Source organism: Pleurodeles waltl, chromosome 4_2 (genome assembly GCF_031143425.1).
Source record: "Pleurodeles waltl isolate 20211129_DDA chromosome 4_2, aPleWal1.hap1.20221129, whole genome shotgun sequence".
Lineage (NCBI taxonomy): Eukaryota > Metazoa > Chordata > Amphibia > Caudata > Salamandridae > Pleurodeles > Pleurodeles waltl.
The window spans coordinates 416,553,022-416,566,443 of NC_090443.1; the positions used below are offsets into that span (position 1 = coordinate 416,553,022).

General features: G+C 45.4%; 1 protein-coding gene across 2 annotated transcripts in view; it reads right to left on the reverse strand.

Annotated features, from left to right (window-relative positions):
- EDEM3 (ER degradation enhancing alpha-mannosidase like protein 3) overlaps positions 1 to 13,422 on the reverse strand; it is a 367,252-nt gene that overhangs the window by 64,257 nt on the left and 289,573 nt on the right. For both annotated transcript variants that reach the window (XM_069231637.1, XM_069231638.1), the window contains exon 18: positions 5,753 to 5,918. In XM_069231637.1, the coding sequence (XP_069087738.1) occupies positions 5,753 to 5,918 (166 nt within the window). The remainder of the gene's footprint in view (positions 1 to 5,752; positions 5,919 to 13,422) is intronic.

Consider the following 13,422-nt stretch of genomic DNA (forward strand, 5'->3'; position numbering starts at 1 on the left):
TGGGTGGTGCGAGATTGTTGGCGCAGTTGTCTATCCATTGAGGCAGGTTGGTGGTGGCTGTGTTGGGGTCCGGGATCCTAGGAGGTGGGGCCTGGGCGAGGGGGGAGACCAGCTGTTCTGTCGAGATTTTGCTCTAGTAGCGGCGGGGGAGTTGTGTAGGGTGGTGGTGACTGGCTTCTGGAAGGAAAAATGGATGCAGCGATGGTCGGTCCAGTGGAGTTCGGTGGTCTGGCTGCAGGAGATGTGGCTGCTGGCTGAGAAGATGGGGTCGAGTGTGTGGCCTGCGGTGTGAGTGGACGACGTGACGAGTTGCTTAAGGCCGAGGTTGTCGAGCAGGTTGGTGGTGTTGATATCGTTGTTGTTTTCTAAGTGGAAGTTCAGGTCACCGAGAAGGATGTAGTCTGTTGAGGCGAGGGCTTGGGCGCTGATGATGTCGGCGATAGCATCGCAGAAGTGTGTCACGGTTTTCACTGGGCTTACCGTCGAAGTTGATGAGGGTTGTGGAACGACCCCGATTCTGGCAGATTCTGCTCTGGCCGAGGTAGGGGCGACCCCTTACGGTAGCCACGGTGCTGTTTGACAATAGCAAGCCACTACAGTCCGTGCCCTCCAGAAGGAGTCCCAGAGGAAAAACCCCAAAAGGGTAAAAAACCTCCAACAGGAACTCCCTGAAACAGAAGGACACAAGGGCGTTAGAATTGAAGATCCAAGAGTACAGGAAAACTGGAGACGAAGACAGGTCAGGAAATACTGGATCCACAAGAGGAAACCAGCCGGAGCGTGACTACCACCAAAGGAGTGTTGCAACGCAATAAGTAAGCAGCTGAATTCCCCTTATATACCCCTATACAGGAAGAAGAAACACCACCATCTTGGATTGGGGAAAAGAGTATAACAGTGAATAAAGAACATGCGTCCAAACAGAGAGAAACAATGCATGCTGGGAAGAGAGGAAGTGAGCAGCATGCTGGGAAAGGGAAAAGGCATGCATAAAAACACCACCATGTGCAGGTATCCGGCTTTTGCCTGTTGTGACCGGTAAGTGGTGAAGAAGAAGGTTTCTTTGATGTTTAAAGTGTAAAGCGCACTAAATGCGCTATGCGCTGCAGGTCTGATACCCACTCGGGGTCTCAACTCCTGCCGCGTCTGCCCTTGCGGCAGAAACGAAAGAAGGGGGCGCGGCGAGTGCCGCGGACCCCTGGCCAGACTCGCGGCTTCTCCCGCGGCCTGTCTGAAAGCCGTGGCTTCCCCCGCGGCTTGCATGCAGGCCGCGGTGTTCCCCAAATGCCGTGCCGCGGCAGTCCGTGCTTGCGGCCGCCGCAGCGTGACAAAGTGAGGTCGGGGCCCGGGGGTCTGTAGACTAGTGTTCCTCTGAGGGTGGAGTTGGCGTTGACGTGAATTTTGAAATGGAGGTGCTCGGCTGGGTTGAGGGTGTCGTGGGTGCTGGTTGAGACTCTGATGGTGCTTTTGTGGACTATGGCGATTCCTCCTCCTGGTTTGTTGGTGCGGTCTCTACTTGTGATTTTGTAGCCTTCAGGGATGGCTATGGCTATGTCTGGTTCCGAGGCCAAGTTCATCCAGGTTTCGGTGAGGAAAGCGACGTCAGGTGATGATGAGGTCAGTAGGTCCCAGAGTTCGATTGCATGCTTGTGGATGGAGCGGGTGTTGAGGAGAATGCAGCTGAGGTGGTTGTCTGTGGGTCTGTTGCGGTGCTTAGGGTGCAGGTGAAGCTGCAGGCTCTGCCGGAGAAGGGTCCCTTGGTGTGTTTCGGAGTGGACTGGAAGCATACGGAGGCACGCCCTGGATTGAGGGCGTAGAGGTTACTGGCTGTGTAGCGGCGTCTGGTGGTGCGGGGGCCCAGTCAAACTGGCGCTGGGGCGCGGTCCAGGTGTGGATGGGTGCAGACGGGCTTGACTCTGGCGCGCCAGTGGCCGCCATTAAGAAGGGGAGGTGGGATGGGGGAAGGAAGAGCGAATGAGGGCGCGAGGGGGGCAGGGCTGCAAGGACGCAGTGGCGGGAGGCAGAAACGGCTGAGAGCCGAAAACGGAGCGCAGGGGGCACAGAGCGCAAAGGTGCAAAAAATGGCACAGGAGAGGCACAGGCAAGGAAAAAAGGCACAATAAAGTAACAAACATTTACAATGCAACGGGTCTCGCGTTTGCTCATGTTAGAGCTGATCGCGTTGTAAACTCCTAACCCGACTTTTCACCTATCGGGCAAAAGTGCATTTATGTACATAACCCGAAAAAAGTGAAATTAACTATGTAAAGCGCTCGACTTCTGCCAAGCGAGATCGCGCTAGTAAATTAGAGAAAAATAATTCCACGAGCCCGATGGAAAACAGCGAGCCTCGCATGTTTTCTGTACTTGGTCGCTGCGCTCGAGGAGGGCTAGCCACCGGAAAAGGCATGACGTATGCATGCCTTCGACTAATGAAAGCAAGCAGATTTTATAAGGCAAGCCCACGAACCAATAAAAAACACTGACATAAAGTTGACAGGGCTCCGAGCCCTTTTCTAAATACAAAAGCGTCTCCCTGCGATACGCATGCGCGAGCGCATGCAACGCAAGCTCGACCCTAAAAAAGCACAGAAAAAAGGCACAATACTAGGAACGCTTACCAGAGCAACCCACTAGACACCAGGGATGAGGCGCAGGCGGGTGCCTGCGGGTGGTGGAGGTCCTGGAACACGCAACAGCAGCGTTGGCGGGGTGAAGGACACAGGCACAACTTGGTGGAGCTGCGTGCGTGGGGAGCAAGCTCTAGACCCTAAAAGCAGGTCAGAGGAAGAAAGTACTAAAATCAGTGCAGTGCCCCTGGATGGAAAACCTTCGATCTATAAAACTGCTTTTACTGATGTGCATTGCTGACATCTACTGGAGGTCTGGAAAACACTGCCTGCTCTGTGTACCATAATGCCAGTAACTTCCTCTGTGTGATGAAAAAGTGGCCAGTTACCAATATCGTAGCATCCCCAATACACTTACATGATCTATAAATGTTCAATCCTCTTAAGAGCCTCATCTGTATAGTTCCCATTGAGAAATTGGTATGTCAAGAATTTTACTCTGGACGTGCGGTCAGAATGATGTGCTTTTCAGGAGTGCCTGTTTCCAAGTCATCAGCTCCTGCCAGTTGGCAAAACCAATGGACGCATCCGTTGCTGCATCTTTGACCGTGGTGAAGGATTTGGCTCACTCGTACACCTTTGCCTTCAGGTAGTGTGCTCTCAAGACTAAGGGGCAAAATGATCATCCCAGGTTTCCCCAGGTTGCCTATGTGTCTTTCATCTCAATCTGCATGAGCCGAACGATGTGTAACTGGACTATGTGACCTTTTTGCAGGAGCCAAAATGATGGAGTTGGGTTCAGGGTGACCAGTGAAGCAGGAGTCTGAAGTCCAATATTTCTTCAAGACGAGGGACAATGGCTTGCACTGTTGCAGGCTCGGACTTCACTATCACTCATTCATGCAATACATAATCTACAAAAGGGACGATTTTACCAAATCTCTATGTTGTTCAAGTTGTAGGGAAGTCAATGTTCTTCACTGAAGCCATGGGCAGGTCAAAAAGGTGTAACGAATGGAAAGATCAGGCAAAAGAGGTACAATGATATGACACATCACTTATGCATTATGCAACTAGACGAAAACATTGCAAATCCAATAACAACATTTACAGCATATGATACTTTGCATATCTTGGAATCTTATTAGTCACAGCACTAACCCATTAGGGGAGTAGAAAAGGTAGTGAGCAATCAGTGAGAATATAGTATCCGCCACAAAATTGTTGTTTAATATAAGTAGCCTTTTCTTCTGATGGTATTTCTTCCTGAAGATGCCTCTTTTTTTGAAGGTGCCCAACAGCAATACCCTCAAGGAGGTAGGATTCAGGAGTGCAGATTAACCAATGAAGTCATGCAACACAGCCCTGAAAAATATCCATCTCTGGTCATGAGAGGTACAAGGCATTAACGTTTAGCAAAAGTATAAAAGGAAGAACAAGGCAGACCTCAGTCTCCGGGACATGATTGGATAGAGCAGTATTGGTCACCATTGCCCTTGTGGACTGTACAGGAATGCCAGCCAGAGGGTCTGTCTTGGTAAAGGCATTAGGAGGATCCAACCAGGATCAGTGGCAATTCGTCAGGACTCAGGAGTGGACAATCTACTTAAAGTGGGTCGCTCATTCAGAACATTGTGTTCCCACCTAAGAGTGTTTAGTAATCTGTGTTCCTAATTTGAGACAGATGTTTCTGATTTATGACTGTTTCAGCTGTGTAAATCTAGAACAAGCCTATGACCCAATTCCTATCATACACAGGTCCTCCGGAATGCATGGGATGTTGGGTGACTAGGTGGGTAAATGCACCTTCTGTAGCCTATGCGGTAAGTCTACCATTCTCCACAATCCCAAAGATGATCCTGGTCGGATTTTAAAGGGCAAGAAACACGATGACCAACCTTTGGACTATTAGAAATATCCTCTTCCCATAGATTCCCCTGTATTTTTAAATTTTAATAGAAGCCCCTGGAGCAAACTCATCAGGAGGAGAGCCACTAGTTAATTTACCCATCAGACCAATCTTTCTTTTTTCATTATATGAGAAAGGCACCATCCCCTGTCTTCCTTCTGATACACATTTTGGGGGACATTAGGTCCTCTATTTTTAGACCTTGAGGCAAAAGTAAAAAGATTTCTGTCAAAGAGCCTCTTAGGGGACTTGTAGGGCATTGCAGCATTAGCCCAACGGGAACACAGCCCAACAATGACACATGGCACCTTTTGGTGGAAGAGGGCTCGTGCTTCATATAGAAGATGCTTCATATGACCTTCTTAGGCCAAGGTACCAAATGTAGCAACCTAGACCTTTGTCACAGAACTGCACACTAAATTGTTTAACTGTATGTTTGGGGACAGCTTGTGCAGGACCAAAACCTCTCTCCCTCCTTTTTTATTCACACGACTGGATACAAGATACCACACACAGAGGTCATGCAAAGCTGCCAAGTGCATCTTTTTGTGGAACCTCAAACAGGGTTTAAACACCAAGGCCTTGGGACTGGGCATTTAACCTCGTCACTATCAGCTGGATGAAGAAATTTTGCAAGTGAAATACCAAGAGCAGCTCTGAACTAGCCTCGATGAGATGTGGAAAAAGAGGATGAGTCAACAACACCATATATACCATAATGCTAATATATCAGAAGCTGAAGCTGCATGGAGCTGGAGAGCTACTGCTGGGGATTTTTTTTGCCAGATCCAATCTGGTACCTGAAAGATATAAATAAAGTGAGGTTGCTGCGGAAGAACTTACATCAGAATATTTTTACATTGAAAAACAATGAGACTGCAGATCCTGAGGAAATGTTTAACTTTTTGCATAGATAACTTCAAAAACTGAACCAAGCCCTTCCCCTTTATCCTTCTACCCTGAAATCTGATAAGCCATCAATCAATGCAGTCAAGTAAGAGGTCATTTTAGACTCATTTTATTTGCTTTACAAATCTCTTTTGTCTGGTTATCGTTATGCCATAGCTTTGCACCCATCCAGAGGAGCTACCACCCCCTCTTGATAGTTCATATGGATGACAATATACACATTCTTGATTGAAACCATAGAACTGCCAAAATGTGGCAGCGAGAAGTAAAGCTGACAAAGAGCATGCTGTCACAGAAGAATAGCCTTTACTCTTAGTTATAAAATAGAAGTGCAGCTAAGCTTGAAAGTAGATGGGTGCCTTACCGATAACAATACCTCCTATCGCTCCAGCTTTTTGGGCATTTCTGGCCTTTTCGGCAAACATACACTGGCCTCTCTGCATCAAAGCAATTCTTCCTCTTATTGCTTCAGGAATGGTGATCTCGGAACATCCGTTGTATGGCTCAGTGGAAGCAACAAACCCCCTTGTCTGATGGCAAAAATTAAATTAATTACTTTAAGGAAAATGTAATAAAAAGCAACAATGAATTATAAACTACTAAAGACTCCTTAAAGAGACTGCATCAAACAATGCCCCATTTTTAACGATTTGCTGGTAGTCTTAGGAGTGCATAGGCACTCTGGACCGTCAAAGCGGATATAATTCCATGTCATGTGCAATGCTGAAAGTTATAAAGTAGATGTTGACGGGAGATATGTATCTTCTCATCAGAATGTTACAGAACATTTTTCACTTGCTAACATTTACTATCGCAACACTGCAAACCATTAACAACTCTTCACTTCAAGCCCTGTAGTTTATGCTGCCCCCTACTTGATGACTTCACCTGCAACAAAACAAACACATGCATCAGACACAGGATGTGAACTCCTGACTATACACCTTCTGCTAAAATGTGCCCAGCAAAACATACAACTAAGTTGAAGAACGCCTGGGGATCAATGTGAGTAATTTTATTTACTTTGCCTCACCACTTGGAAAACAAATATGTGCTTAGCCTGCTTAGGAAACCTAACCTCGATTTATAGTCACTAATGACACATAACTTCATGAATCCTCAGTGATGTGGGTAGTCACAACTTTAACTTTTGGGGTGATCTAAAGGTTTCTATGGTTAAACTAAATGTTCTAGTGTGTGAAACGTGGTTACAATTAATATAGCCATTAACCTAATCATCTGTTTGTCAGTATGGCACCTCACCCTTCCTCTGGTGTTTCACCAGGTTTCAGCCCTCATTCCTGGACTACATGACTTATTTTGCACTGCAAGCACCAACTTTTCTATATTTTTTGAGTGGCTGCGCCCTCACTCCCAGACATAACTGACATTTTGCACGTGTTCCAGCTTTGGTCTAACCACAACCATTTAAGGCTCCATCCACACTGCAGGCTACAATCTTTCTCTCATATTATTCATTACTAAGAGCATGACTTAAACTGCCAACTGTCCTTATATAGACATCCTGGCGCAAATATTTCCTGTGCCACTTCCCAACAGCCAGTGACATTGTTGAGACAAAGCAAATCAGTCCGTTGAGATATAAAGCCTGAACCCCCAGGAACTTGCCAACTATAAAATTCATTTGCATTAAAATCACCCATGCCACTTTTTGCTCACCTGTGCAGAACCCAACTCAAAGGTGATTTTTACTATTATTGAGGAGCTCTCCACACCAAGGGCAGATCTTCTATTCTTTCCCATTCGTAAAGATTTGTGTGATCAGTTATCTGCCATCTTTCACTTTCAAATTAATAAAATATTTGACTCTTAATCTGACTAGGTCTCCATTTAGGGCATTTCCCATTATGTCTTTGCTCTTAGGGAACAGTCAAACGTTATCTCTTCTAGAAAACATCCTCCTTCTCTCTCCCCATTAGCAGGTACGTTCTGCTCAGCTATTTTCCAGCTTAGCTAGGATACACCTCAGGTTCCAGCTCATGCTTTATAAATCATTTATTAACTACAATAAAAACATTTATTTGTGCACATCATGTGGTAATACAAGAAACATGCCATTCACTTCAGCAGCTGTACTGATTGTGTCCGGCTTACATTTACCTAATGTTAGATGGGTTGGGAAGGAGCACACTACTGGCATATCAGCATAAGTTCCACATTGTCATAACTGCAGTTCCTAATATTTTCAACAACTCACAAGTAAGGAAGTGTTCACTGTTACGTGGTACAGCCAGTTCTGGTATTTCTGTACAATTGTGGGAAGGTGTTTCTGGATGACTGTTCGTCTTTACCAGTAAACAACTAATGGGACTCAGGGTGCTGCTTGTATTTTATCAGGTCAAGTTCCAATCCAAAACTCAGAGGTGCATTCCAAGATTCGTCAGCATAATCACTCCCAGAGAAGCTTTAACTATACTGGTGGATAAGGAACACACTGCTGGCATATCAGCATAAGTTCCCCACTGCATTACTGTTTACTGCATTTCCTAGCATTTGCCACAATTTAAATCCAAGGAAATGTTCACCATTAGCTGCTACTGTAAGTCCTGGTATTTATGTGCATTCCTCACGTGTTTCTGGGTGACTGCTTGTCTTTACCAGGAGACAGCCAATTAGATTCAGAGTCCTTAAAATGCTGACTGTATTTTATTGGGTCAAGTAGCCCTCTAAAGCATGCAGGTGCATCAAGAGGCTCATGAGCTTAATGATAAAAGTGGAAGAAAAATTCAAAGCAAAGTAGAACTACCCTTACAAGACACACATCAACATGTAGGCCAAATTCTATAGACTGATTTAGTTTAAGGCATAACAATAACAATAGATAACACAACATTGATGTTTTGTGGCACTGATCCCCTGTACCAAGAAGACTGTCAATGCTCTTGTAAGTACAATGTAAGATTTTATTCTTGGTCACAGAAGGCATGCATGAATGCTACACCATAAAGTAAAAGACTAGGGCCCAGGGATCTCATGTGCCAAGACTTGGTTTGCACTCCAAGTGAACAGTTGCATGTTCTGAGATATTTTACCCAATTATATGGCAAAAGAAGAGATCATACATATTTATGAAGCATTTACTTTTCAACCTATCATATAAGGTGACTGAATAAGAATTCTACCACCTTTTGGATAATCAACTACCTTATGCTCAATTTTCATATGCCAAATGGAAAATGTTGCTTGTCCTGTAAGCATCTGGTCGTGGAATGGAGTGCCGTAGATTTACATGCTGTGCATTCCCCTGCCTTCTAGTGTTGGGCTCAGATGTGTGCAAGCTGCTTTTCTTCGAAGAAGTCTTTTCAAGTCAAAGGGTACAGGGACTCCACCTATTGCTGGTAATGAGCATGGGCATCAGCTTGAATGTTTGATCGTTTTTTCCACACAAAGGGAAAGGATGTAGATTGAGCATAAAGATACCAAAAATATGGCCATACTAAGGAAAGATTGAGGATGAACGCTGAACACGTCTGCAAAATCTATAGGACTCCTGGGAGGATGATGGGCGCGTGTGAATCTAACCACTACATGTCATGAACAGATGCTTATGGGTTAACTATTTTGTTTGTGGCATGTGTAGCTGTAGAAACACATGTTGTGTCTAGACTATAAAGCAGTCCTCCAAGAAGCACTGGCTAGCCTGAGGATGTTGCAGAAGATTGGAAAAGTATGCGAAGGATAGCCTGACCAATGTTAGCTTGCCGGTGAGCTAAAACATCCACACAGTAATGTTTCATAAATGTATTAGTGGGCGTTGGGGGTGGGCAGACCATGTAGCTGCCTTGCAGATGTCAGCTCTAAGAATATAAACCAAGAAAACCTTAGAAGCTCCTTTCTTGCAGTTTGAGTGAGGTCTGGGAGGGACAGGCAAACGACTTTGCACTGGGCTCTCCCACATAAGGGGAGCCACACATATGGCAGGTTTGCGCCGGGTGGAACTCCTGGGCGGGAGCGCAACATGCCTCCAACCCCCTAACATTATGAGAGTGGATTGGTTGGAGCACCATTGTGGCCCCGGAAGCAATTTAGATGCATCCGGGTTGCGCAAACCTGAGGAGCATTTCGGCCCCCCCATAAAAGGGGTCGCAGCCAGCAACCCAGTCTTTTCTCCCGCTCGCCGAACACAGACAAGGATTGCAGCAGCTCCTGCGCATCAAGTTTTTGTTTTTATTTGCAGGTTTTTCTGGCACGCCCTGCTTTGTGCTCTGCACCTCATGGGACACGATTAAGCAGCCCAGTCGCACCCTGACTGGTAGCTGTACAGGTTTGAGCTCTGCTCACCTGACCAGAGGTTTGACTGTGGTGGCTCCAGCCAGGGACCTGGCGCTGCAGGTGAGGGGGTTGAATTTAAGGATATTGGCAAGGTTCTGACAGTGTTAGGGTGTTTGACCCTCTGAATTTGGGGCCTGTTTGCTTTTTTGTGTACATCTGCTGGCTCTGTTTTTTTGGCTTTGTGAGGTGGGGCTGGTATGGCAGGGCAGCATCAATGGTGGGATTAACAGTTGGTCTGTGGTTTGGCCTGCGGGCCGGAGCTGATTATGAAAATGTCACTTACCCAGTGTACATCTGTTCGTGGCATCAGTCGCTGTAGATTCGCATGTTTTGCAATAGCTCGCCATCTGGTGTTGGGCCGGAGTGTTACAAGTTGTTTTTCTTCGAAGAAGTCTTTCGAGTCACGGGACCGAGTGACTCCTCCTTTTGTGTCCATTGCGCATGGGCGTCGACTCTATCCTCGATTGTTTTTCCCCGCAGAGGGTGAGGTAGGAGTTGTATTGTAGTAATAGTGCCCATGCAATGGAGTGACTAAGTATGTACCTATTTAAGGTTGAAATGATATATATACAAATAGTTGAAGGTAACTTCCGAACTGCTACAGGCTCCCGGGGAGGCGGGTGGGCACATGCGAATCTACAGCGACTGATGCCACGAACAGATGTACACTGGGTAAGTCACATTTTCAGTTCGATGGCATCTGTCGCTGTAGATACGCATGTTTTGCATAGACTAGTAAGCAGTTATCTCCCCAAAAGCGGTGGCTCAGCCTGTAGGAGTGGAAGTAGTCTGAAACAATGTTCTTAATACGGCTTGCCCTACTGTGGCTTGTTGTGCGGATAACACGTCTACACAGTAGTGCTTGGTGAATGTGTGAGGCGTAGACCATGTGGCTGCCTTACATATTTCTTGCATTGGGATGTTTCCTAGAAAGGCCATGGTAGCACCTTTCTTTCTAGTTGAGTGTGCCCTGGGTGTAATGGGCAGCTGTCGTTTAGCTTTAAGGTAGCAGATTTGGATGCATTTAACTATCCATCTTGCTATACCTTGTTTTGATATTGGGTTTCCTGCATGAGGTCTTTGGAATGCAATAAATAGTTGTTTAGTCTTTCTGATGTTTTTAGTTCTGTCAATGTAATACATTAATGCTCTTTTGACATCTAATGTATGTAGTGCCCTCTCAGCTACGGAATCTGGCTGTGGGAAGAACACTGGAAGTTCCACTGTTTGATTTAGATGGAACGGTGAAATAACCTTTGGTAAAAATTTAGGGTTAGTCCTTAGGACGACCTTATTCTTGTGTAGTTGTATAAAAGGTTCTTGTATTGTAAACGCCTGAATCTCGCTTACTCTTCTTAGGGAAGTAATGGCGATGAGGAATGCAACCTTCCAGGTTAGGAACTGTATTTCGCAGGAGTGCATGGGTTCAAAAGGTGGACCCATAAGTCTAGTTAGGACAACATTTAGGTTCCATGAAGGAACAGGTGGTGTTCTTGGTGGAATAATTCTTTTAAGGCCCTCCATGAATGCTTTAATGACTGGTATCCTATATAGGGAAGTTGAATAGGTAGTCTGCAGGTATGCAGATATTGCTGCAAGGTGTATTTTAATGGAAGAGAAAGCTAGGTTAGATTTTTGTAAGTGAAGCAAGTAACCCACTACATCTTTTGGAGTTGCGTGTAATGGTTGGATTTGATTAATATGGCAGTAGCAAACAAACCTCTTCCATTTACTTGCATAGCAGTGCCTTGTGGATGGCCTTCTGGCTTGCTTTATGACTTCCATACACTCTTGTGTAAGTTGTAAGTGTCCGAATTCTAGGATTTCAGGAGCCAGATTGCTAGATTCAGCGATGCTGGATCTGGGTGCCTGATCTGTTGGTTGTGTTGTGTTAGCAGATCCGGCCTGTTGGGCAGTTTGATGTGTGGTACTACTGATAGGTCTAGCAGCGTTGCGTACCAGGGTTGCCTTGCCCAAGTTGGTGCTATTAATATGAGTTTGAGTTTGTTTTGACTGAGTTTGTTTACCAGATAAGGAAGGAGAGGGAGAGGAGGAAAAGCGTAGGCAAATATCCCTGACCAGTTCATCCATAGGGCATTGCCCTGGGACTGCCTGTGTGGGTATCTGGATGCGAAGTTTTGGCATTTTGCGTTCTCTTTTGTCGCAAACAAGTCTATTTGAGGTGTTCCCCAGAGCTTGAAGTAAGTGTTCAGAGTTTGGGGGTGAATTTCCCATTCGTGGACCTGTTGATGATCTCGAGAGAGATTGTCTGCGAGTTGATTCTGAATCCCTGGGATAAACTGTGCTATTAGGCGAATTTGGTTGTGAATTGCCCAATGCCATATTTTTTGTGCCAACCGGCTCAACTGCGTTGAGTGTGTCCCCCCTTGCTTGTTTAGATAATACATTGTTGTCATGTTGTCTGTTTTGACGAGAATGTATTTGTGAACTATTATTGGTTGGAAAGCCTTTAGTGCTTGAAAAACTGCTAGCAGTTCTAGGTGATTTATATGCAGTTTTGTTTGATGTACGTTCCATTGTCCTTGTATGCTGTGTTGACCGAGGTGTGCTCCCCACCCGGTCATGGAAGCATCTGTTATTACGTATTGTGGCACTGGGTCTTGGAAAGGCCGCCCTTTGTTTAAATTTATATTGTCCCACCATAGAAGCGAGAGGTAAGTTTGGCGGTCAATTAACACCAGATCTAGAAGGTGACCCTGTGCTTGTGACCATTGTGATGCTAGGCACTGTTGTAAGGGCCTCATGTGCAGTCTTGCGTTCGGGACAATGGCTATGCATGAAGACATCATGCCTAGGAGTTGTAATATCATCTTTGCTTGTATCTTCTGTGTTGGATACATGCGTTGTATGATGTTGTTGAAGTTTTGAATTCTTTGTGGACTTGGAGTGGCTACTCCTTTTGTCGTGTTTATTATGGCTCCTAGGTACTGTTGTACCTTGCACGGCAGGATGTTTGATTTTGCGAAGTTGACGGTGAACCCTAGTTTGTAGAGGGTTTGTATGATTTGATTTGTGTGGTGTGAGCACTTTGCTAACGAATGGGTCTTGATTAGCCAGTCGTCTAGATACGGGAATACATGTATTTGCTGCCTTCTGATGTGTGCAGCGACTACTGCTAGACATTTTGTAAAGACTCTTGGTGCTGTTGTTAAACCGAAAGGCAATACTTTGAATTGGTAATGTATTCCTTTGAATACAAACCTTAGGTATTTCCTGTGCGATGGATGTATCGGTATATGGAAATACGCGTCTTTGAGGTCTAAGGTTGTCATGTAGTCGTGTAGTTTCAGCAATGGTAACACTTCTTGTAGTGTGACCATGTGAAAGTGGTCTGATTTGATGTATGTGTTTACTATTCTGAGGTCTAGGATTGGTCTTAGCGTCTTGTCCTTTTTTGGTATTAAGAAGTACAGTGAATAAACTCCTGTGTTTATTTGCGTGTTTGGTACTAATTCGATTGCATTCTTTTGCAATAGTGCTTGAACTTCTGTTTCCAGGAGCTGGGAATGATGTTGTGATAAATTCTGTGCTCTTGGTGGTATGTTTGGAGGGAATTGTAGAAATTCTATGCAATAACCATGTTGGATAATTGCTAGAACCCAAGTGTCTGTAGTGATTTCCTGCCATGCCTTGTAATAATGACCTATTCTTCCCCCCACTGGTGTTGTGTGGAGGGGATGAGGGACATGTGAGTCACCGCTTAGTTGTAGGGGTTTTGAA